We start from the raw sequence: 22,825 nt of genomic DNA on the forward strand, positions 1-22,825 counted from the left end.
TCAAAGGAAGTTAAGCCAATTTTAATCAGCTAAGGGTCTGGCTCATTGTGTTTTCATCCACTCAGGATCCCCAGAACATTGCCTTTGTAAGAGGGCTGACTCTGCAGCTCACTGCAGCCTACCCTCTGTTACAGCAGTGGTATCTATTCTGTGGATAGAGAATATCTGTATCAAGGAAGTGCCAATCTGATACCATTGTCCTGCACTAAAATTACTTGTGCTTAGGAATGTCATCTTCTGCAAATTCTACTGGGTTGGCAATGTGCCAGCTTGTTGGAATGCCCAAAGAGCTAATGTTCTTGGCTCTGATTCGATACTTGGATATTCTGATTTTCCTTTCAAGTCGGCTCAATACTTTTGGCTAAGTATTCAGTTGCTTTCATTGTTGAGTCTTGTGTTTGCAACACCCTTTCACTCTCTGAGCTCCATTCCTACAAGTTCCTGAGCAGCAAGCAACATTTCTCTTGATGTGGTTTGTAAATAATCACTATGTAAACACAGGTTTCAGAGTGGTAGCCATGTTAGTCTATATCAGCAAAAACAACAAGGAATTCTTGTGGCACCTTAGAGACTAACAAATTTATTTGGGCATAAGCTTTCATGGGCTAGAACCCACTTCATCGGATGCATGAAGTGAAAAATACAGGAGGAGGTATAAATACATGAAAGGATGGGGGTTGCTTTACAAAGTGTGAGGTCAGTCTAATGAGATAAATCAATTAACAGCAGGAAACAAGGGAGGAAAAATAATTTTTGAAGTGGTAAGAGAGTGGCCCATTACAGACAGTTGACAAGAAGGTGTGAGTAACAGTAGGGAGAAATTAGTATTGGAAAAATTAAGTTTAGGTTTTGTAATGACCCAACCACTCCCAGGCTTTATTCAGGCCTAATCTGATGGTATCCAGTTTGCAAATTAATTCCAGTTCTGCAGCTTCATGTTGGAGTCTGTTTTTGAAGTTTTTTTGTTGAAGAATTGCCACTTTTAGGTCTGTTATTGAGTGACCAGAGAGATTGAAGTGTTCTCCTACTGGTTTTTGAATATTATGATGCCTGATGTCAGATTTGTGTCCATTTATTCTTTTGCATAGAGACTGTCCGGTTTGGCCAATGTACATGGCAGAGGGGCATTGCTGGCACATGATGGCATATATCACATTGGTAGATGTGCAGGTGAATGAGCCCCAGATGGTGTGGCTGATGTGGTTAGGTCCTCTGATGGTATCTCCAGAATAGATATCTGGACAGATTTGGCACCGGGGTTTGTAGCAGGGTTCCTGGGCGGTGTTTTTGTTGTGTGTTGTGTAGTTGCTAGTGAGTATTTGCTTCAGGTTGGGGAGCTGTCTGTAGGCAAGGACTGGCCTGTCTCCCAAGGTCTGTGAGAGTGAGGGATTGTCCTTCAGGATAGGTTGTAGATCCTTGATGATGCACTGGAGAGGTTTTAGTTGAGGGCTGTAGGTGACGGCTAGTGGCGTTCTGTTACTTTCTTTGTTGGGCCTGTCTTGTAGTAGGTGACTTCTCGGTATCCTTCTGGCTCTGTCAATCTGTTTCTTCACTTCACCAGGTGGGTATTGCAGTTTTAAGAATGCTTGATAGAGATTCTGTAGGTGTTTGTCTCTGTCTGAGGGATCGGAGCAAATGCGGTTGTATCTTAGCGCTTGGCTGTAGACAATGGATCATGTGATGTGGTCTGGATGAAAGCTGGAGGAATGTAGGTAAGTATAGCGGTCAGTAGGTTTCCGGTATAGGGTCGTGTTTATGTGACCATCGCTTATTAGCACTGTAGTGTCTAGGAAATGGACCTCTTGTGTGGACTGGTCCAGGCTGAGGTTGATGGTAGGGTGGAAATCATTAAAATCTTGGTGGAATTCCCATCGGTCCAGATGATGAAGATGTCATCAATGTAGTGCAAGTAGAGTAGGGGCGTAAGGGGACGAGAGCTGAGGAAGTGTTGTTCTAAGTCAGCCATAAAAATGTTGGCATACTGAGGGGCAATGCGGGTACCCATAGCAGTCCCACTGACTTGAAGGTATAAATTGTCCCCAAACCTGAAATAGTTGTGGGTGAGGACAAAGTCACAAAGTTCAGCCACCATGTTTGCCATGATGGTATTGGGGATGCTATTCCTGATGGCTTGTAGTCCATCTTTGTGTGGAATTTTGGTGTAGAGGGCTTCTACATCCATAGTGGCCAGGATGGTATTTTCTGGAAGATCACCAAAGGATTGTAGTTTCCTCAGGAAGTCAGGGGTGTCTCGAAGATAGCTGGGAGTGCTGGTAGCGTAAGGCCTGAGGAGAGAGTCTACAGAGCTAGATAATCCTGCTCTCAAGGTGCCAATGCCAGTGTATTTCTGAGAGAATTCTCTGGGCTAGATACCAGGAAAGAGGTCCATTGAAATCAACAGAAAGATTCTCATTGGCTTCAGTGGGCTTTTGTTCAGGCTTTTATAAAAATATCACAACATTTGAGGGTACAAGTTTGCATACAACAAAATGGTGGCTATTTTTGTATGAATTTGTAGAAAGAGAACATTTTCTTTAAAACATTCCTACTTTTTTTCTGTTTTCCAAAGTTCCTTTAAATCCATTTTTCATTCTGCTTTGCAAATGGTCTGCTCCTTGAATTTCTACTTGCCATACATTTTGAGCCTGTGCTAGAAGGAAATACACATTTTACTTCTGCATGTATGCAAGGGATATAAGTGTACATATTTGATGCCCTCTTATTGCTCCCCTCTCATAGCAAATAGCTTATCCTTTGATCAGAGTATGCTTCTAATAAGAAAAAAAAAGTGTGTCTTGTGTTTACAAAGGATACCAGATTCACAGCACTGGAAACTGAAGTCAACAGATCAGAGACAGCATAAGATGCGTCAATAACTTTCTCAAATCCCCAAGCTATCAACCCATGCTACATTCATACCAGTAACTTTGACATGAAAAGTTTTCTATCCCAATACAATTATCTGAGTCTGTCGGTCTCATAGATCTCAATGTTCTAAAAACAAATAAAATATCAACATGGCCATGGCACTCTCATGCTGTTGGAGTTTGGCTAGACTTTCAGGAAACACCTTCATCCAGTATCAGAGGGGTAGCTGTGTTAGTCTGGATCTGTAAAAGCAGCAAAGAGTCCTGTGGCACCTTATAGACTAACAGACGTATTGGACCATGAGTTTTCATGCATCCATGCATGCATCCGACAAAGTGGGTATTCACCCACGAAAGCTCAAGCTCCAATATGTCCATTAGTCTATAAGGTGCCACAGGACTCTTTGCTACTTTTACCTTCATCCAGGTGAGTCAAAGCAGATGTTGAGATATAATAGCATTAAAATATGCTTGCGGGGTTGACTTTGGACCCTTACAATTTTATTGCCACTAGTGGATGGAGATCCATAGCTGTACTGATGTCACGGGGAAAAAAATAATTGAAGGGACATAAAGATTAATAGTTAGATATAAAAAAAATCATAGCTACTGAATTAGTGAATTTCAGCAAAAGAGGAAAGACAAACCAGTCAGCTGAGTTGCTTCAAACATTTGCAGAAAGAGCTAGTATAGCTTATCCTGATTTTGTTATTTTAAAAGTAATTATTCCCATTTTCTGGAAGATAACAGAAAACCGTATCGTCAATCCCAAACATTAACAAAAAAACATGTCAGACCTCAAAAAAAGTCATGAGATTGGCTTAAAAAGCATGAGGTTTAAAAAAAAAAATCTTTGCCTTCTGGTTACTGAGCCTGTAGAGTACACTCATACCACTTTTTCAGGCTTTTCTCTGCAACCATGAGGCCAGAAACTTTTTTTTAAAATGAAGCTGAGAGTTTTCAGCTAATCATCTGTTTCCAGGAACTGTTGCTTTAATAGTATAATAATACCTAACACTTAGATAGAGCTTTGCATCTCAAAGAATATGACAATCATTAATGTATTTATCCTCACAACACCCCTGTGAAGTAGGGAAGGGCTACTGATATGGTAAGTCATTGCTACAGATGGAGAACTGAGGCACAGAGAGGCTAAATGACTTGCTCAAAGCCACAGAGGAAGGCTGTGACGGAGCAGGGAATTGAAGCCAGGTCTCCCAAGACCTAGCCTAGTACCCTAACCATATTGCAAAACTTGCAATAAAAACACAATAGTTGGCAACAAACTCATCTAGGCACAGGTGATGGTCTACAATGGGAGATGGGGCAGACTGAAAGTGTCAGCCAGTGGCAGTTCTTCAGTGCAGGGAGCAAGGGAGCGAAGCAGCAGGAATGGGTTTTCTACACTGGAAAGGGGTATTGTGAGAATAAACATATTAGAGATTGTGAGGCATTCAGATATGATGGGAATGGTAAATGGGTATTTAAGAGGGTGAGGGTACAAAGGAGCTATAGGGTGTCATACTTGGACACCAGTCACCATTGTTATACACACAGTCATTAATTGTGAGTTCATATTGCAAAGCTAAGATACAGAGGTCTAAATTCAGATCTGATGTAAGCAAGTGCAAATCTACTAAAGTCATTAGAGTTGCAGTCTCACCTACAGTGTCTAAATTAGGCCCATGACTCCCTTCCCTTCTTTTCCTATTAAAAAATAGTTCCTCTAGAAAGATTGATTTACCATATTAAATGCAATTCTGTATGTTAGATAAGGGGGTAAAAAGAACAAATTGTTCATGCAGTTTTTGTTCTCTGCTAGCCCCTTGTTTTCATTCCTTCTAGATTTTTTTCCCCATCCCAAGTCAAGGTACATGAGTTCTTGTTCAGTTCATTTTCTGCTTACATGATAAACTTGTCAGTGTTTGACTGATTGGTTCTCTGGACATGTTCTGGTTCATTTGTAAGGGCATTTTCCCATTGCTTTGCTATTTCTAGCATGGGAGTCTCATTTTATTCACTTTAAAAACCGAGGTTATCGCAGCCCTGAATCCATATGTCAGAGTGAGGGTTGCTGGTGTGTAGGCAGCAGCTGTAATAAAATGTATAAACCTGTGAGGTAACATAAGCAAAACATTGAACAAATAGTAAGCAAACATGGACAACAGTTTTGTAATTCACTATGCAACCAGTTTTTGTTTCCATAATATTAGGAGCATTCTGTATACAAATAACAACATTAATCATTTATATAGCATTTTCCACCTTAAAGAATGCTAATGGATGTAACAATAATGCACACATAGCACCAGTGAAATATAGCCATCTCAGGACACCTCAAAATGGCACGCACTGGTGAAAGAAGAGCTGCACGGGTAAGGACACTGGGACAAGACCTACTCTTATAAAAAGCGCTGTGGTAGCTTTAAAGCCAATGCCCAGCAACAAAGCACTCTGTATTTATGGCGTACCATGCATGCTGCAAGGGAACCAATTAAATTTAACAGAAGCCACGGCTTGTAATCTAAGAAAGATAAATGAGTTCTTCAAGCTCATCTTATCTATTAATTTACAGGTCCCCACTAAGCCCCCACTTCGGACTAAGGTACGCAAATTCAGCTACGTTAATAACGTAGCTGAATTCGAAGTACCTTAGTCCAAACTTACCGCGGGTCCAGACGCGGCAGGAAGGCTCCCCCGTCGATGGAGCTGGAGTACTGGCGCCGACTGCGAGCACTTCCGGGATCGATCCGGGATCGATTTATCGCGTCTTAACCAGACGCGATAAATCGATCCCAGAACATCGATTGCCTGCCGCCGGACCCTCCGGTAAGTGAAAACAAGGCCTAAGTGTAGGACCACACAGGAATTCTATGAGTCAGACTATGAGCCCTTTACTTGTACTGGTGAACAATAGGTCTGCTCCTGTGGGTAAACTGAGGTCAGTGAGACTACTCCTGTAACTGTTCACTGCAGCAAGCAAGGGGCTCACAACCTGGCCCTATTCATCACTTTAAACCAATGGATCCCAACTATTTCTTGCTGGAGCTGCCCCTTAGATTGAGCTAGTGGAGGAGTGCACCTCCTCACCCAAACTCCCAGAATAGTTCTTCGCTTTCATTTTCTCACATGTCCTTTTCTGTTTGTTTTCTTTTCAATCTCCCATGTAGCCTTTTCTTTTCTGTGCATTTTCTTTCTCCTTTTCACTGCACGGTGACTGAAGAGATAGTGTAAATGACAACATCCCCCACATGAAGCAAGAGAGCAGAAGCTAAGCTGTGAAGAGAGATTTTAAGGCAGTGTATGAAACTGTTTTTTGTTTGACTTTGAGAACAACCATTTAATGTCAATCACTGACTAATATACCTTGGAATACAAGCACAGACTTTGTTAAAGATGCCACACTTTTATCTTTTCAATTAAGGGATTAAGAGCTAACAATAAACATTTCTGACACTTCCTACTGGCCTTCCCAGGGAAGACTAGACTTTACATTCCTAACGTTTTGGAGTTAAAACCCATACAGAAAATAAGCAAAGAAACCATTCATGCCTTTATCCATCACCAAGAAGAAAAAAGGAGCGCAAGCCCAACTGTTAAAAAATCCTATGCACATCACCTTTGAGTGAGAGAGAGACAGACAGACATACAGAGACAGAGACAGAATCGGGGAGAGAAGCATGGACTGAAAACCAAAATAAGTGCATTTAGTTCAAAGTGTGTCAGAGACAGAAAGGGATGGAGGAGAAGCGGAGCATGGATTACACAATAAAATGTTCATGAAACAAACCTCACAACCATAACTTCATATTTTTCCATTTTCAAATTATAATAATACATAGCTCTTATCTGTCATTTTTATCAGTAGATCTCAAAGTGGTTTGCAAAAGGGGATAAGTATCATTATCCCTATTTTATAGATGGGGAAACTGAGGCACAGGAAGTCCTGTGACTTGCCTAAGGTCCTCCAGCATGCCAGATTTGGGACCAGAACCCAAGTCTCCCATTTGCCAGTCCAGTGCTCTGTCCTCTAGATAGTGATTTGAAACCAGCTGAGCACTCAACTGTAGAATTATCTTCTTTATTGACATGAAGCTGGCAAAGTTGGAGACTCTTTTTGTTTTGTTTTTTTACAAGAAACTTGAGTTTACTGACTAGGCAGATTCTCTTCAATGCTCCCAAGTTGAGAATTTTCAGGCTAAATGAGAGAACAAATAAATGTTTCTTTGTTCCAAAAGGATTTTTACTGTGAAAACTACTTAAAGAAAGGGGGTGACGCTGAAGAGATCCAGTTATTTCATCATGGAATGTTTGTCAAGACACATCTCAGGGGTCACATCTGCTTTGATAAAATCTAGTTGCACATGTCCCGCCTGGAACTTTTGTCAAGCAAAAGCCCAGTTTTACTACACATGAGACTTGGAGTGAAGAAGCCCAAAATGGAAATTCTCACCATATAGGACTAAATATTTCTTATGAAAAGCAATGTGATAGGAATAAAGCTAACAGATGTCATTTTACTGCCCAAATATGATGTGATGAAAAAGTCCAAGGTGAAGTAAATTGGACCTGAGTTCCTACATGGTTACTTCAGGAAAACCAAAGGCCTGACTTTGCCCCATGAGTTATGGTAAGGTGGGTAATTTTTGGAGATTGATACTATTGAACTACTGTAAAAGAAAGACAGTTATATTGCAAAATTAACACAAAAGACTGAATTCTTTGGAGTAAGAATTGTCCTCCTACTCTATACATCTGATCCTTCAATGAGTTCTGATGGCAACAGAGCTCTGCAGGACAGAGGAGCCCTTCTGCCTGGAGCTCATTGCAGGATTATGGTCTATAGTTGCACACCACCTCCTTCTATGGAGCCCTCTAGGTGCTATTGTAATGCAAATAATAAGATGCAGTTGTAAATGTGTCAATGTTTTATCCATAGACTCTACTAACCGAGACTCCCTGGATATGATTGAACGGTGTATATGCCTGGTGTGTCTGGATGGCCCAAGTGGGGTGGAACTCAACAATACAAATATGGCTTTGCAACTTCTACATGGGGGAGGCTATGATAAAAATGGTGCCAATCGCTGGTATGACAAACCCATGCAGGTAAAATCTTACTGTACTTGGACATGTAATTGCTCTGATACACACTAACAATGACATACTCAAGTCTCATGTGTCAGGGCTGATCATCACAGGGGTCCGGATGGATACCCATCTGCATTCCATAGTAGGCCACGTACATCACAGAGGGTTTTCATTTCCTTTGGAGTATCAAACATAGACCACGAGCAAAGGCAGGATAGTCAGATGGGGAATCAGCAGAGTGAAGGGGCGGGGGTCATAGCAGCATGTCAAGCAAGAGGCTGGGAAGCACTGGCACTGAGACCAGAATGGCTTCCTGCCCATGAGTGACGGCAGACAAGGGAAGCAAGACCTACTTGGGGAATAGGAAGTGTTGCAGTGTATAGTGTGTCCTTTTTAACACTTAATCACTTGCAGAATTCATAATGCTACTTTTACCCTTGCAGCTGAGAAGAGATCTATCTCATCTACATTCCAGAAGTGTCTTTACCCCAGACTAAAAGAAAGAAAAAAGGTTAAATTAGGAAATCTAGAACAAGAAAAAGGATGAGAGCAGCTGATATTTCCTCTCCTTTTCAAGTCTTTCACTTTAACCTCAAGCTCTCCCAACTCTGGTCCTAGTGGACCTCTGGAGGTAGCAGGTTCCAGACATGTGCAAATAACACAGCAGAGAAATAACAATGTCATCCTGCTATGTTGCTGCCATCAGCATATTTGCTTTTTCCTATCCAAAGCACAGTGCATTCAGTACATTATCCTATGCTTATTATTTATGCGATGGCATTTCCCTTGCTAGTTTGTTGTGGGAAGAGATGGAGTCTGTGGCACTGTGTGTGAACACTCCCCTTTCGATGGGATCGTCCTGGTACAGTGCACCGAACATTTGCTCAAGCACATGTGAGTCCTCTTTCATTATTAACTTAACAGGACAGCATCCAGGTGTTTTTTTACTCGAATGCATTAACTGGGCCTCTTAAGTGTTAAAAGAAATGAATGTACCTGAAAACAAAAAATGCGGTATCTGCTCTAAACATACTGGGATCCTCTTTCAGAGTGAAATTCACCCCTATGGCTTTAGCCCCACTTCACGTTTCCCACCCCCGCCCCCCCGGAACAACTTTCACACTCTTAATTATGGTTCTTTATAACTGGAATCGCAGTTTGCACATTAGAAAGCATTGAAACAGTTTAGGACGTTCATTTTCCTCCGCTTTTGTTTAACGGACCAAATCCTTGATATCAGTGGGAATTTCACCCTTGGCTTTGCCCCAACAAGTGGAAATGGACCCAAATAAAAATCATGTGTCTAAAGACAACTCAAACTGATCGGCTCTTTGGAGTTACTCTTGCTTTACACTGGTGTTAAGTGACATTAAAATTAGGCCCATTGCATTTGTGTGTTTTTCCCAGCAAAACAGAACATCTGTAATATCAGAGCTTACTCTGGTTTCTCCAGCATGTCAGGAACTAATGATTTACCAAGAAAACGGCTATCACACCATTCGTAAGAAATAGGTTGTTACCATGTCCTTATGTATTTTCTCTGATATGTTTACAGGAAGGAAAGCTCTAAGAAATTAGTCAGAGCTGATTCAGTGAGTGAACTTCCTACTCCAAGGAGATTGAGATGGAAATGCTCTCCAGAAATTCAGGGACACTTAGCATCATCAGCAGAAAAACTTCAGAGGTACGGCAGATTCCTGGACTTTTCTGAACTGCTTCAAGTTGTGAGCCACCTAACAAACAACTAATTTATTATACAGCTCGATCCCACCCAGTGCTGAATATCCTCAACTCCCATGAAAACAAAAGGTGCTCAGTGCATCACAGGATCAGGCCTATAAGGCTGTACGGTTAATACAATGCAGTAGGAACTGCACTATCATTACATTCCTTTCATGTAAATATAGGAGAAGCTAATGATAACTACAAATACCACTGGAAATAATTTTGATATAGCATTCATTATTTACATAAAATGCGAACAATGGCCTCTATTTGTACAGGTATATGGTTTGATCTGACCCAGACATAGCCACGCCTGTGGGGGAAATATATTTAGGGGAATTGTAAACAACTGGTTTGAATAGACAATTTGAATTCAAGCATTTAATTTGCTTGTACCTACACTGTTACTACAAAGGCCAGTTCTTTGGAGCTGGATTTTCTAGATCACAATGGATATGCACAGAATTTTTCACGGTGACTTTGAATGACAAAACTTTTTGTAGAGATATTTAAGCTTATTGTTTAATTTTCATCAGAAAATTAACATAATGTACACATGACCAATTTTAAATCTTTGCCTATTGTGATCCCATTAGGTAAGGCAGCACTGGTAACAAAGTGTTTAAAATCTAAGATCTAATATGAGAGGCATTAGCTCAGGCCAGATACCAAAAAAAAAAAAAGATTGGTTTTGTTTCTAAATAAACAAAAGGTGACATTTCTTTGAAATGGGAGTTCATAATAAAATTAGGGCCTGCATTAGACTTTTAATCTATTCATTATTTAAATACAGGTGCTTCACTGACATGTAATCTAGAACAAAGAAGAGCATGTTTAACCTTCAGGAGCAGAATCGCTGGGAAAAAAAGTGTTGAACTCAAATGAGCACAACTACATGAGTGTCACAGCTCATAAGCAGTGCTGAAGATTAAAGTTGCATGTTGAATAGTGCATGATTAGAGACTGCTAGTTGAGAACAATTTACTGGTTGCCAAGTGCCAGACATTAGACTGAAAACGTCTACCCAATAGGTGCTAGTTGAGATATGTGGTGAATAGTACATGGGAAAAATGTTTTCTAAATATTGCTTGCAAACCACATTATATGGGAATCTTGCATTTTCCTCTACAACAAATGCCCCTGCTTGTTTTCTAGGATAGTAAACAATCTAGATTTTATTGTTTATACATTTGAAAACTATGGAAAAGAGTTTATCAAGAAACAAAAGACTAGCCCCGATGCCTACATTCAAGTAGCACTTCAGCTGGCATTTTACAGGTATGTTTATCAAATCATGGGATTAATATATTGTGAGCACAGATTTACAATTAATCAGTAAAACAAAGGGCTCAGTTCTGCACCCAGACAAACTTCCATTGGCATAAAGGGGTAGACCTGCTGGATGGGGTCCTTAAAAAGCAGGATGGAAACCCATAATAGTAGTCACTTTGTTCTGACATATAGCACCCTCTCATATGGTACATGTTTGTTTTACAATTATAATGGAACTTTTAAATCAGTTAGAAAGGTAAGCAAAACATCCACCGTTACTGCAAAGTTACAGGGCCTATAGTTTAAAAAGCTGAAGGGAAGCAAATTCTCATTTGCAGATAAATCAGAGAATGGTTACAGCCTCTTGTCTGTCTATTATAATCCAAGTTGTAGCTCAGATTCAGCATATAAAATGTAATGAAAACAAACTCAGTCCTGGGCTTCTCTAATAATGGTGTGTAATTACAGGTCACAATCAAGTCACCCAAAAGCTTGAAATGAGTAAGCACATGACTGAGTAGACTCTTTAGCATAAAGGAAGTCCTGGGGAAAGAGTACAACCTGTCTAAATAGGCATAGGCAGGCTGCAGCTGTTAATACATAAACAAATGATACAGACCCTGCCAGGAATAGTAGACCCAGGTGCCACTCCCCTTCCTATATGGGTTTGGGCCCAGAGTTTCTGTGCAGTGCACACCAACATCACTTCTAATTTATTTTTCTGTGCAAGGAATCAATGACTGATTGAGTCATAGTTAAAACCCATGAGCACAATCTATTCCCCTCCCATCCCCTCGCCTCTCCATCTTATTTTACCACTCCTTCTCTCCTCATTCATCCCATACCCCACATTCATTATTGCCTTCTCTCCACCACTCACAGTCCCCCTTTCACTCTCTGTCTCTCTCACTCTCTGTTTCACTTTGTCTGCCCTCTCTCCCACCCCTTCCTCTCCCTGTCCCAAACAACCTCCCCTCCATTTTCACTGTGTCGGGGGGCAGCAGAGAGGATGGGCATAGAATGTGGCAGGAGCTGCCCACCCCTCCATAAGTGGCCAAGGGAAAGTGAAGCCCTAGACCTCTGTTGGAAAGCAACAAACAGTAAGCACCTATCTGTGCATGGCATCTGCCGGTAGGGGGTGCAGCTTGAAGCACACTGCACAACCTGCCATAATGCCCTCAGTTCCCCATCCACAGGGAACAACAGAGACCTTCTGAAGAGATCTCAGCAGCATATAGGGTTGGAGCTCCACTGCAAGGTAGTAGTTACTGTTTATTTCCCCCTGGACAGCTGTTGTTGGGCTTCCCCCAGGCAAAATGGGCATCCCAGGGTTTGACACTAAGAGCTGACCTTGGTTGCTCTTTTTACTCTACTAATCTCCGTGGCATTCCCATTGTCACAGGCTCTCTTATGGACTCTCAGGACACTTAATGTCCCAGGGTAGTGACCACTTGTGGGGTTTCTTACAGTAGACCCATTACACCAACAATCCCTAAACTTATCATATTACATCCTGAAATAGTCTTTCACGTGACCAGATGCCAAGCTTGTTTCACCCACTTTGTTAGCTGAAATCCAATAATGCCAACAAAGGACTGTCTATAGCCTGGTTATGAGAGCATGGTGGGTCCCAACTATAATACAAATTTCAACTCTGCTGCATAGATTGGGGGACAACTGAGCTATAAGACAGCCCCTGATTCAACTGTAGTATAGACAAGCCAAAGTAATTTGTAAGTTATTTTCAGTGGGGATACCAGTAAGTTCACTGGTTGCAAAAGCAGGGGACAAAGGACTGTAAACAGATGGTAACATGCTAATTTCCATGTAATCTGCTTGTAATCTGGGTTTTCACCTTTGGCTCTAAATCTGAAATGGCATTCATTTCCTCTTTTAATTTTCTGTGACATACACACACACACAGAAAACATGCAATGCATTTCTTTCTTGTTTTAAATAAAACATGTTCCAATCTTGTACGTAAATGATTAATCACACAATTATTTTATCATGTGGCACTAATAAAACACTCCTTGAGATCTTTCAGTAAATTCTAGTTTTATTAGCCTTGTTTTTACATACCAAGTAATTTTTTACTAGCACTCCATAAATAAAATATATTCAACTGTACACAGCTCTTTGTATTGAAAGGGCCATAGTATCCATCTTTTGGCAATTTCTTATATAATTCTATTAACATTAAAATGAAATATTACACAAAAATAAAATCAACCTTGTAAAAATAAAACGTACTGAGCCTATTTTTCTTTTTGCCGTTATGATTCCCTGAAACAATTACTCTCTGCTTTTCCTATTTCATTCTCTCAGATGCCACAGGAGACTTGTTCCTACCTATGAAAGTGCTTCCATACGCCGATTTGAAGAGGGAAGAGTCGACAATATTAGGTCTGCAACCCCAGAAGTTTTAGCTTTTGTAAAAGCAATGATTGATGACAAGTCATCTCTACTGGTACGTTAATCTCTCTCTTTTGCTTTTATTTAAAACAGAACCAAAAAAATCACGCTTCTCTTACCTATAGACAAAAATGTAGACCTCGTAGACTATAGTCAGGTAGAAACTCATTTCTGTGAGAACCAGACCTTCGTGCTAAATATGAATATTCATTTTATTATTTGAGCACCCAAAAGCATGATACAGATAATTACACCATGAGAAACAGAATCTGTCTCTAAACTTACTTAACAGAATCTTTTGTAATTTACACCCGCAGAGCCAAATTCAGCTCTTTGGAGGATTTCACACTGAACTTGAAAGTTCAGGGTCATATACTGCACACTGGATTTTAGTTGGTTTGTTTGTTTCTATAGCCATGCTTCTGCCAAACATATATAGTGTTTATCTAATATGCCCAGTCAGGCTAAAACTTCTGAGATTAGATGTTTATGTCTTGGTCATGCTTAGGAAACAGCTTTCCATAATGCACTGATAGCCACTTTCTGGAACTGCACTCTTCAGCTGCCTCATGTGCAGATTCCTCCTGCACACACTCCATCCGCCTACCAGGAATATGAATAATTTGCACTGGCGGGTGGGTGTGTGGCGAGATGCAATTGCCAGGTCAGGGAGTGTACATGCACAAACAGGCTTACCCTAAGTTTTGTCCCAGGCTCTCCCCTTTGCAGTCTGCAGGAAAGCCTCTCTGTACATCTCTCTGCAGGTTTTGTACGGGAGTCATCCACCTCTGCTGTGCACAGATTTTCTGGTGGGTGCCTGTATGTGTCACTCTGCCAGAATTTGGACATGTTTGTACAGAGCCTCTTCTAGCATGTGATAATCAGGGTAGCTGCTTCCAAGTTTCTATCAAAACTTGAATAGAAACATTGCAATGCAATGAGGCATGGTGATTTAAGAAATCTTAGTATAGTACAGACCTGGGTACAAAATTTCAGAGGCTGCATGAGAACTGTATAAGGAGGTGACAGTTTCCATTCCCCCACCACATCTTCCACCTCTGTAAGCCGTCCAGTTCAAAACCCATCTTGTGCTGAACAGAGCTCTCAGAAACTCCATGTCAAAAATCCACTGACAACATGAAGGCTGAGGTGGTTCCTGAACAGGACATAACTGTGTGATAACTCTAGGAAAATGATGACTTTTTAATGGTAATCACTATACTTTGGCCTGAGCTCTCCTCCAATCTGGCCAACCCATCCTACACAGGACTCACTGTCATGCTGAAAATGGCCTCTGCCTACCGGTAACCTCTCTGGTGATACAGTGCTACTGTCAACAATGCAGCTTGCCTGGGAAGAAGATGAAGTTTGTCCAGAGCGGGCAAGCCCTGAGGTACTTCCCCAGAACAGTCCTTTCTCTGCGCATCAGTGCCTGCCCCTGGAAAGCACGCAGTGCCTGGGCGCCACACCAGTGCATGCTCTCACTCTTTCAGAACCTCTAGTAGAAGATAGATGCCCCAATCAGTTTCCACCCCCAAGTTCTCTTGCCCCTTTGAACCACTGCTGGTGGCTCTTATCCCTACCTTTGTCCACTCAGATTCAACCATCTGGCTTCTCCAGCACTTGCAAAGCTTCATCATCTCCCAGTACTTTACTGCCTCAGCTCTGAGACAGTGTACCCACCAGTGATATCCTAATGGTGTTGCATCATGTGAGTGAGCAAGGGAATGTCACATGTGACCACACAGTCCTCATTTCTCTAGAACCACCTCTGCCAGCCTGTGCCTCATTTTGTGTGCTCCAACCTTCCAAATCTTTATCTCACCCCTTGGCAATAATAAATATGGAGGATAATGATGTCATTATTCCATCTAAAGAATCTTGTAAACATCATGCAGTTCTGCCCAATGGAATTATGGTTTTCCTGGAGATTATAAAGTATGCATATTTTGTTAGAATATCCATTTGGAAAGGTGCAGGTATCTGAATTACTCTGTGGCTATTTCACGCATAATTTTTGGAACACAAACATTTGTTCAGATATGACCATTCCTTTCCAATCTAGACCCATATATACTATAGTTACAAAATGAATTAGAAACAGGATTCCCTTAGCTGACCTACACTCCACCAATGGAAGGAAAAAGGGGTGTGTTTTTTGGTTGGACTAAAAGACATGTCTTTTGATTTAAGTAGTCTTGAATTCTCTGAAGTATTTTTTATTAGTAGCCATTAGTCCAAATCAAATCAGAAAATATTTTGCTTCTGATACCAAAGAAAGTGATTTTCAAATGACAGTTTGAACAGTCACCAAAGATTGAGTCTGAGTCAGATTGATTATCTAACACAGGAGATATATATCATACACTAGACACCATCTTCACAGGAAAGAACCTCTGACACTGCAGAGAATGCTTGAGAAACTGTAAATCAGATTTAAAGACTGCATTTTGTAATGTAATCTACATAAAGGACCCGGCGCCTGGCTCTAGTCTCATGAAGAGATATCAGATTCTGTGCTGTGAGGGTCTCTGATGATGCCCTTGGATTGCTTCTAAAATGAATTCTTTATTCAAAAGATCATTCATTGTCCATGCAAGCTGAAGCTTCCCTGTTCATTTAGAACTACACAAAAGAAGCCAGTAACTTTTGGCTGTTTCAGGATCTCCCTAATCTGAAACATCTCGCTTGATATGCAGTAGCAATTCTGCCTAAGATTGATCCCATGACCTAAAGTCTGTTATTTGGCAGGAGACAAAATTTACAGTTCTGTAACCAGAGATGTGAAGTAACTGTAACTGCAAAAGTTAAAGCAGTCCTCGAAAATTCTAGTTGCCCATTCACTCAGGGGAATGATTTTCTTGAGCAGCTGGTAAAATATCAATACTTTTTTTCATTAACATCACTGTCATTGTCATCATGATAAAGGACGCTCAACAGATTTAGTGCCTGGTCTGGTAAATTTCCATGATGGTTTTGTAAGGCTGGATTTAACTATGCAATTATTGTACCTTTTAAATTTTAATTACTCATACCTTCATCTGTTGCAAACTTTACTGACTGCTCACAGGGACCTACATTGACTGACCCTGTGTACAGTTACTGAGAATTTTCTTCACCAGTTCATCTCATCTCTACTGATCAGATTTTAGTTTCAGTAAACTGGTTCTGTTCACTAATACAATACATGTAATGGCACAGTTCATTCTGCTTTTAATTTATTAAGTGATACCTGCTGCCAATCAGATAAGAGTATGATTAAAAATATATTAGGCATTATGTTGGCTATGGACCTGATACGAACTCTATTAAGTTAATTGAAAGTCTCTCCATGACTTCCATTGGCTTTAGATTAGGTCCTATGACCTATTTGATCCTAAAAAAATAAGGCAATACCAATGAGCATAACTTTGAACCATAGTGGCCTTCCATTCATTCAGAATGCCCACAACAAAGTAGGAATTTTGGGGTAACCGGGGGCATTTGGGTGTACTGACTATTGGTTGTTGGCTCATTGCCAGTAGAAGTTATTTCCTGCAGAAATTTTCAGTAATAGTTATGTTTCTATTCCACCAACAGGAATCTGAGAAGATGCAACGATTTAAAGATGCAATCGCGGCACAGACTAATTATACTATTTTGGTGAGTAAAATGTTGTTCTGCCTGGATGAAAACCAGTCAGTTTTATACCAAAAACATGAAGACATAATCACTAAGTACATGAACTTCAAAAACTTTAGATGCCTCTGAATATGGAGGACCACAGTGCCTCACACTATCTTGTTGACTACCTGACCTATCATCCAAACAGCCATATGGCTCCAACTTCTATGATCTCACTTCAAGAAACACTTTCCAGAAGCTGATATTGCAAAGTTAAATGTCTGCATAAGACAGTGCTCGTTAACTTACATAATAACCTTTGGCCATAACACTCTTGGACATAACCTGTCTAAATATGTTAGTTCTTATATAGTGTTGTCACAGAAGATGGCCTTGTGTAGATGACCTCTCCAGATGGACACTGGGCATTTGTGTGACACTTATTATTAACATTGTTATTAATTATTTGTATTGCAGTAGCATCTAGGAGTCCCAATCCTGGAACCTATTGTGCTAGGCAGCGTACGCACACAGAACAAAAAGACATTCCATGTCCCACAGAACTTACAATATAAGTATACAACAAGACGCAATAGGTAGATACGGACAGGCAGGCAGATGCAAGAGTACAATGAGACACCTACCTATATTTCCTTTATTCAGCACAGTATTTATTCTAGTGTCCAAAAACTCCATGAAAAGGTCTGTTTACTTTTAAAACTTTAGACCAAGGGAAACCAAGTGATAGCAATATGTAATGTGCTTTTGTAACTTCTCTTTTTGATCATCAATAAACAATAACCATGCTGACAACTGGGGAAAGGCAGGGGGCGGTGGGGTGAGGAAATGGGGCACACTAAGGCTACATCTATATTTGAGCTAGAGATGTGATTCCCAGGTCACACAGACATGCTCGCAGTAGCTCTCTTCGAGCTAAAAATAGTAGTGAAGCTGCACTTAGATGGGCAGCGGCAACCTGGGCTAGCCACCCCAGGTATGTACCCACAGGGTCCAGATGGGTTTGTACTCAGGATGGCTAACTCATGCTGCTGCTTGTGCTACCATAGTTACCCTACTACTTTTAGTGTGCTAGCTTGAAGAGACCGAGAGCAAGTATGTCTACGCGAGCTGGGAATCACACCCCCAGCCAGCTTCTAAGATAATGTGGTGAGTGAATGTTAAAGGGTCTCATAGGGAACAGAAGCAAGCATGCATAAAAGCAATCAGCAAAGCCTTTCTGTAGCCCTACCCCCTACACCTACACACCTACACACACGGATGGAACGGCAACTGCAAAATTCACATCTCTCCCAGAGTTTACAGGGATTTAGATCCAAGGCTTTTGTTCAAGAAGGTCTCTACTATACCAGGGGTTACTTTTCTAAAGCTGGCTACTGATGTATTTTTATATTACCCCTTGGGGGAAGCAGCTATGACTTTAGAGCCCAGTCCTCCACTGAGATAAGTGAGCACACTTTTATTGACATCAATGGAGCTGCATTCATATACTCCAGCTGAGAATCTGGTCCTTAGAGTGAAATGTATTCGAAACATTGACCTAGAACTTGCATGGTTATTAACAGCAAATGAATGATTGTATGATACTCCCTTTAAAAGATTATTGAACGTGCTCGACAATAAAACAAGGGGAGCCCCCCAGTGAAGAAATCACTTTACTAGTAAAACAACCCATTTTCTGTTGATTAAATGTGAAGCAGCTCAGTCTTGGTAACACTTCATAACCTGCTGCGTCAAGACAAAGTGCTGACTTACAATACTAATAACTTACTCAAGTCACTCATGATGTTAATAATTGTTAATAACTAGTTTTGTTGGAGAATTTACCACCTTTAGTTTTGCCTTAGTCCAATGCCTAACAAATTCACTGTAAGCTGCTGGGCATAATCATTGCTGATTACTGCTTAAATAGCAGTAATAGACAAAAAAGCATTCTCCACTAGTACTTATCCCAAAGCATGTGCAGAGTGTGAAGGGGAAGACATGTAAAAGGAGGTATTCTTCGGACTGTGGAATGAAGAAAGGGATGAGGAATGACCGTTTGTGGTGAAGGCACTGCACTGGGACATTGGGGGATCAGATCCTGGTTCTGCCACAGATTTTTTTTTTTCTGATCCTTAGTTCTCCATCTCTAAAAAGGGAATATTAACACTTCTTTTATCACATTCTGGGTCAATCTTTGTTTATGCAGATTTTAAGCTCTTCAGGACAGGGACTGTTTCTCACTGTGAGTATGCACAGTCCCTAGCACAAAAGGGCCCCAATCTCAGTGGGATCTCTGGACACTCCTTTCCCTAAAATTACCAAAAATATGCAGTAGTTCATTTTCAGTCTAATGAAACGTTACAAACATTAGACCTTTGTGTAACCCGTGGGGCAGAGCTAAAATTGCTTTGGGAACTTTAATTCTGGCTTTCCTAGCTTACAAGAAATTTAAAATCTCAACCTTAATATTTCATTAGCTCCCCCCTCCCTGCTTTTTTTGAGGACAGCTTAATATTAGCATGCACTTGAAGAGACAACGAAATTCAATTTTAGATGTAAAAGTACTCCACCTAGTTTTGATAATTGGGCATTCCCTCATTCTCATAAAAACATAATGTAACTGATGTGCTTTAAACTATGGGAAAATTCAAGTGAAGATTTACACAATCTGACTAAACTGTATATGTTACAGACTGAAATGTACCAGCCCTGAAGAAAATAAAACATCCACCTCATAACACAAACAGCAGTTTAGTGTGATTTTATTTTCCCTAGTTAGGGCTTACCAGCAACATTGCTATCTTAAACTTGGAGCCCTAAAATTCAATTTAGCACAATTTTTTCCTACGTGTTGACTCACAGTTTATTTCGTTAGCCTGTCTCGGTCTCTCTTCAGACATGGCATTGATCTATGTTGCAAAAATGTCATTGTTAAGAGCCTTATAAATCTTGTGTAATAGCAAAATATGTCCTTTGATCATCAAGTCAATTTCCCTCGATAGGAAAAACCAAGGTAATCACTGTTATGTTGCACAATCCTTTCTCCAGTGTTTCTGAACCATGTGTGCTGATGGGCGTACAGACCATTGACCAAAGGGTGCGTTCTCCTTCATGAGCCAGACAAGGTTATTTACTCCCTGCCCCTTGCATCATTCATCTTAGATATTGGGACAATTCTTTTCTTGAGAGAAAAAACAAATTGCTGCCTTCTTACTCTTCTCCTTCCCTTTTAGAGCATCTTGTCTTAGCTATCGGTTCTATTTTAATTGCCGTTTGAACTTTCTTGTTCTACATCTAAATGATCTGCCCTTCCCAAATGATTTCATCAGAGACGAACTCTAGCTTTCTGTCCCAGATAAAGTCTACATATTCACCAATTGATTCACCAGGAACTTGAATATGTACCAAAAGGGTTTTTGACAGCATCCATGGCTGGCAGTTGTGGTGAATAAACTGAAGGAAAAAGTTAGATTTAAATGTGTCTTTTAATCTGGAGTAACCTTCCACCCACTTCAGAATAGCCAAAACCTAGGCTGCTGTGGCCAAGATTTTTTAAAATAATTTTAAATTCGATTCTAGTCTCTTAAAGCACAGGAAGGTTGGAACAAGTAAGTGGTTATGGTTCTTAGGGTTATCTCTTCAACATTCCTGATAAGGACTTTGGAGCAATCAGAGGAGAGCTGACCCTAAGAGAATTCAGCCCAGGCCAATGCATGGCAGGATAGGACTTTGGAAGTTAAGTCAGTGGTCGCTTCAAACACTAAGAAGCAGAGGGAATCCCCACCACCTGGCCCCATTCTTCTCAAGTGACTGGGAACCCTAGATAACTCTGTGGATATAAAGTCTGTTGGACCCTAAGCCCCTTATCAGCCCGGACCCAGATCCACAAGCAGTGAAATTTCTGAGAATAATCTGCTACCGTTTGGAGAGGTTTTGGAGCTTCCTAGAAAATTTCCTTGAAACCAGTAAAAGTACTGTGAAGTAAGATTTTCACAAGTGCCTAACAGAGTTTCATTGGAAATTGGATGTCTAACTTACTTCGTCTCTTTTAAAAATCCCGCCCATGATACTTACAGGACCTGATTTTCAGAGATAACGAGCACCCATAACCCCAGAAGGAGTTGTGGGTGCTCAACATTTCTCAGGATCAGGCTCTTACATAGCACTTAAAAGTACCTTATGAACTTTTATTATTGATTATCCACAATGTATATACGCTGAGTAATTTTAAAATACATTTGGGCCTTATTCCACACAAAGTCCCCCAAGTCTAACCAAGGGAAATGACAGCAACAGTTGGGAGTTCTGTAGTTCTGCATACTGTCAGTAAAACCGTGTGCTTTCTTTTATATTTTGCTAGGCCATTACTGGAATGGCAATTGACAATCACTTGCTAGGGCTCAGAGAGACAGCACGGGAGCACTTCAAGGAACTGCCAGAGATATTTACAGATGAAACATATTTGACAAGCAGTCGATTTATCCTCTCAACCAGTCAGGTGAGTGCTTCAAATTCATGGGTCGTCTTGTAGCAAGATTCCCTGTTACAGAACTAATTCATTCCTAATCAGTTGATGATATAGTTCACAATGAGAATGGTGGCTTTGAAATATTGTGACAGTGACACTAACCGCCATGCAAAATTCCTGATTTTCATTCCACAGTATTTTTCTCTAGTCAAAATACACATAAAAATTGGCTGAAGCCATAACTTCCCTTCTCTATCCCAAAGCTGTACCCCAACTGACAGACAAACTTTGCGAAGCCTAGTCTTGAATACAGAAACAAACAACAAAACTTGTATGAGAGCCTTGTGCTTCCTTCCCTTCCACTTTAGGTCTCCCTTCCTCCCTTGCCCTTCTGAAGGTATTCTACAGGTATCCTGTAGTAATTCTGTTTTCCAGAGACAGCACAGCCATCAAGCCAGATGTGGTGACATTGTGGAGAGAGAGGTCAAGAAGCATGAACAAATATTTCTTTTTAAAAGCAGCTGTGTTTGAAATTTCAGGCTAGTGCTAGCTTAGGTTTTGCAAGGACCTATGCATGCTACTAAGAGGTACAAGGCCTTGCGCAGCCTTTCCTCACCTCTGAATACCCCCACCTCTTCACACTTAAAACAATACTGACTGGCTGTTACATGACTGTGACACACTTCCCGTATACCTGGTTGCAAGACTTTAGTCTACAGTCTCTGGAATATACCAGATGGGAAATTCTACTGAACAGTAACTTAGGAGAAAGGCAGCAGCAGAGAAACACATTCAAGAGCTTTAATCAGAAGGTGAGATGAAAACTTGTCAAGACAACAACTAGAAATGAGGGTGTGCTATTCAGATCCTGTGACTGGTGGGTTGGATATGTGTGGAGCCCAAAGGCAAGCTCATAGTTGGCACAGGCTAGGACCATCACTGGCTCTGCCTGTCCAACATGTACAGGCAGTAATAACCTGAACAGATTAGGGAATGTAGAGTGTAAATATCCTAACTGTAGCCTTATTCATCCTTCGAATAGTCGCAAAAATTGTCAGAGTTGCAATTCCTGATGTGCAAATGAGCTTTTGCATTTACAGATGGTATATGCTGGTAACAAGATGATTAGCCACACCAATATTTCCTAGATTCAACATTTTGAACGATAATACCAGGGTCATCAAAACTTACAAATTAAATGTTTCTCTACATACAGTAGCAGGTTTAGTGAAAAAAGAAATCTACATAGTAATTCATTTACTGACACTCTACCGCAACTATATAGGACTGGGACTGTGCAATAAAAAGGACTGATAATATTGTGCTGAAGCATAAAAACCTTAATAAGTAATTTGATCTGGTCATAATGTTTGTGGGCTTT

At 40.7% G+C, this 22,825-nt stretch overlaps 1 protein-coding gene across 1 annotated transcript in view; it reads left to right on the top strand.

The window, feature by feature from the left end:
• CHAT (choline O-acetyltransferase) overlaps positions 1-22,825 on the top strand; it is a 47,615-nt gene that overhangs the window by 23,506 nt on the left and 1,284 nt on the right. Inside the window, exons 8-14 of the mRNA XM_005294017.4 lie at positions 7,807-7,976; positions 8,752-8,852; positions 9,514-9,642; positions 10,839-10,961; positions 13,284-13,425; positions 16,950-17,012; positions 21,337-21,474. Of these exons, the coding sequence (XP_005294074.2) occupies positions 7,807-7,976; positions 8,752-8,852; positions 9,514-9,642; positions 10,839-10,961; positions 13,284-13,425; positions 16,950-17,012; positions 21,337-21,474 (866 nt within the window). The remainder of the gene's footprint in view (positions 1-7,806; positions 7,977-8,751; positions 8,853-9,513; positions 9,643-10,838; positions 10,962-13,283; positions 13,426-16,949; positions 17,013-21,336; positions 21,475-22,825) is intronic.

Source organism: Chrysemys picta, chromosome 7 (assembly GCF_011386835.1).
Source record: "Chrysemys picta bellii isolate R12L10 chromosome 7, ASM1138683v2, whole genome shotgun sequence".
In the NCBI taxonomy this organism is placed as follows: Eukaryota; Metazoa; Chordata; order Testudines; family Emydidae; genus Chrysemys; species Chrysemys picta.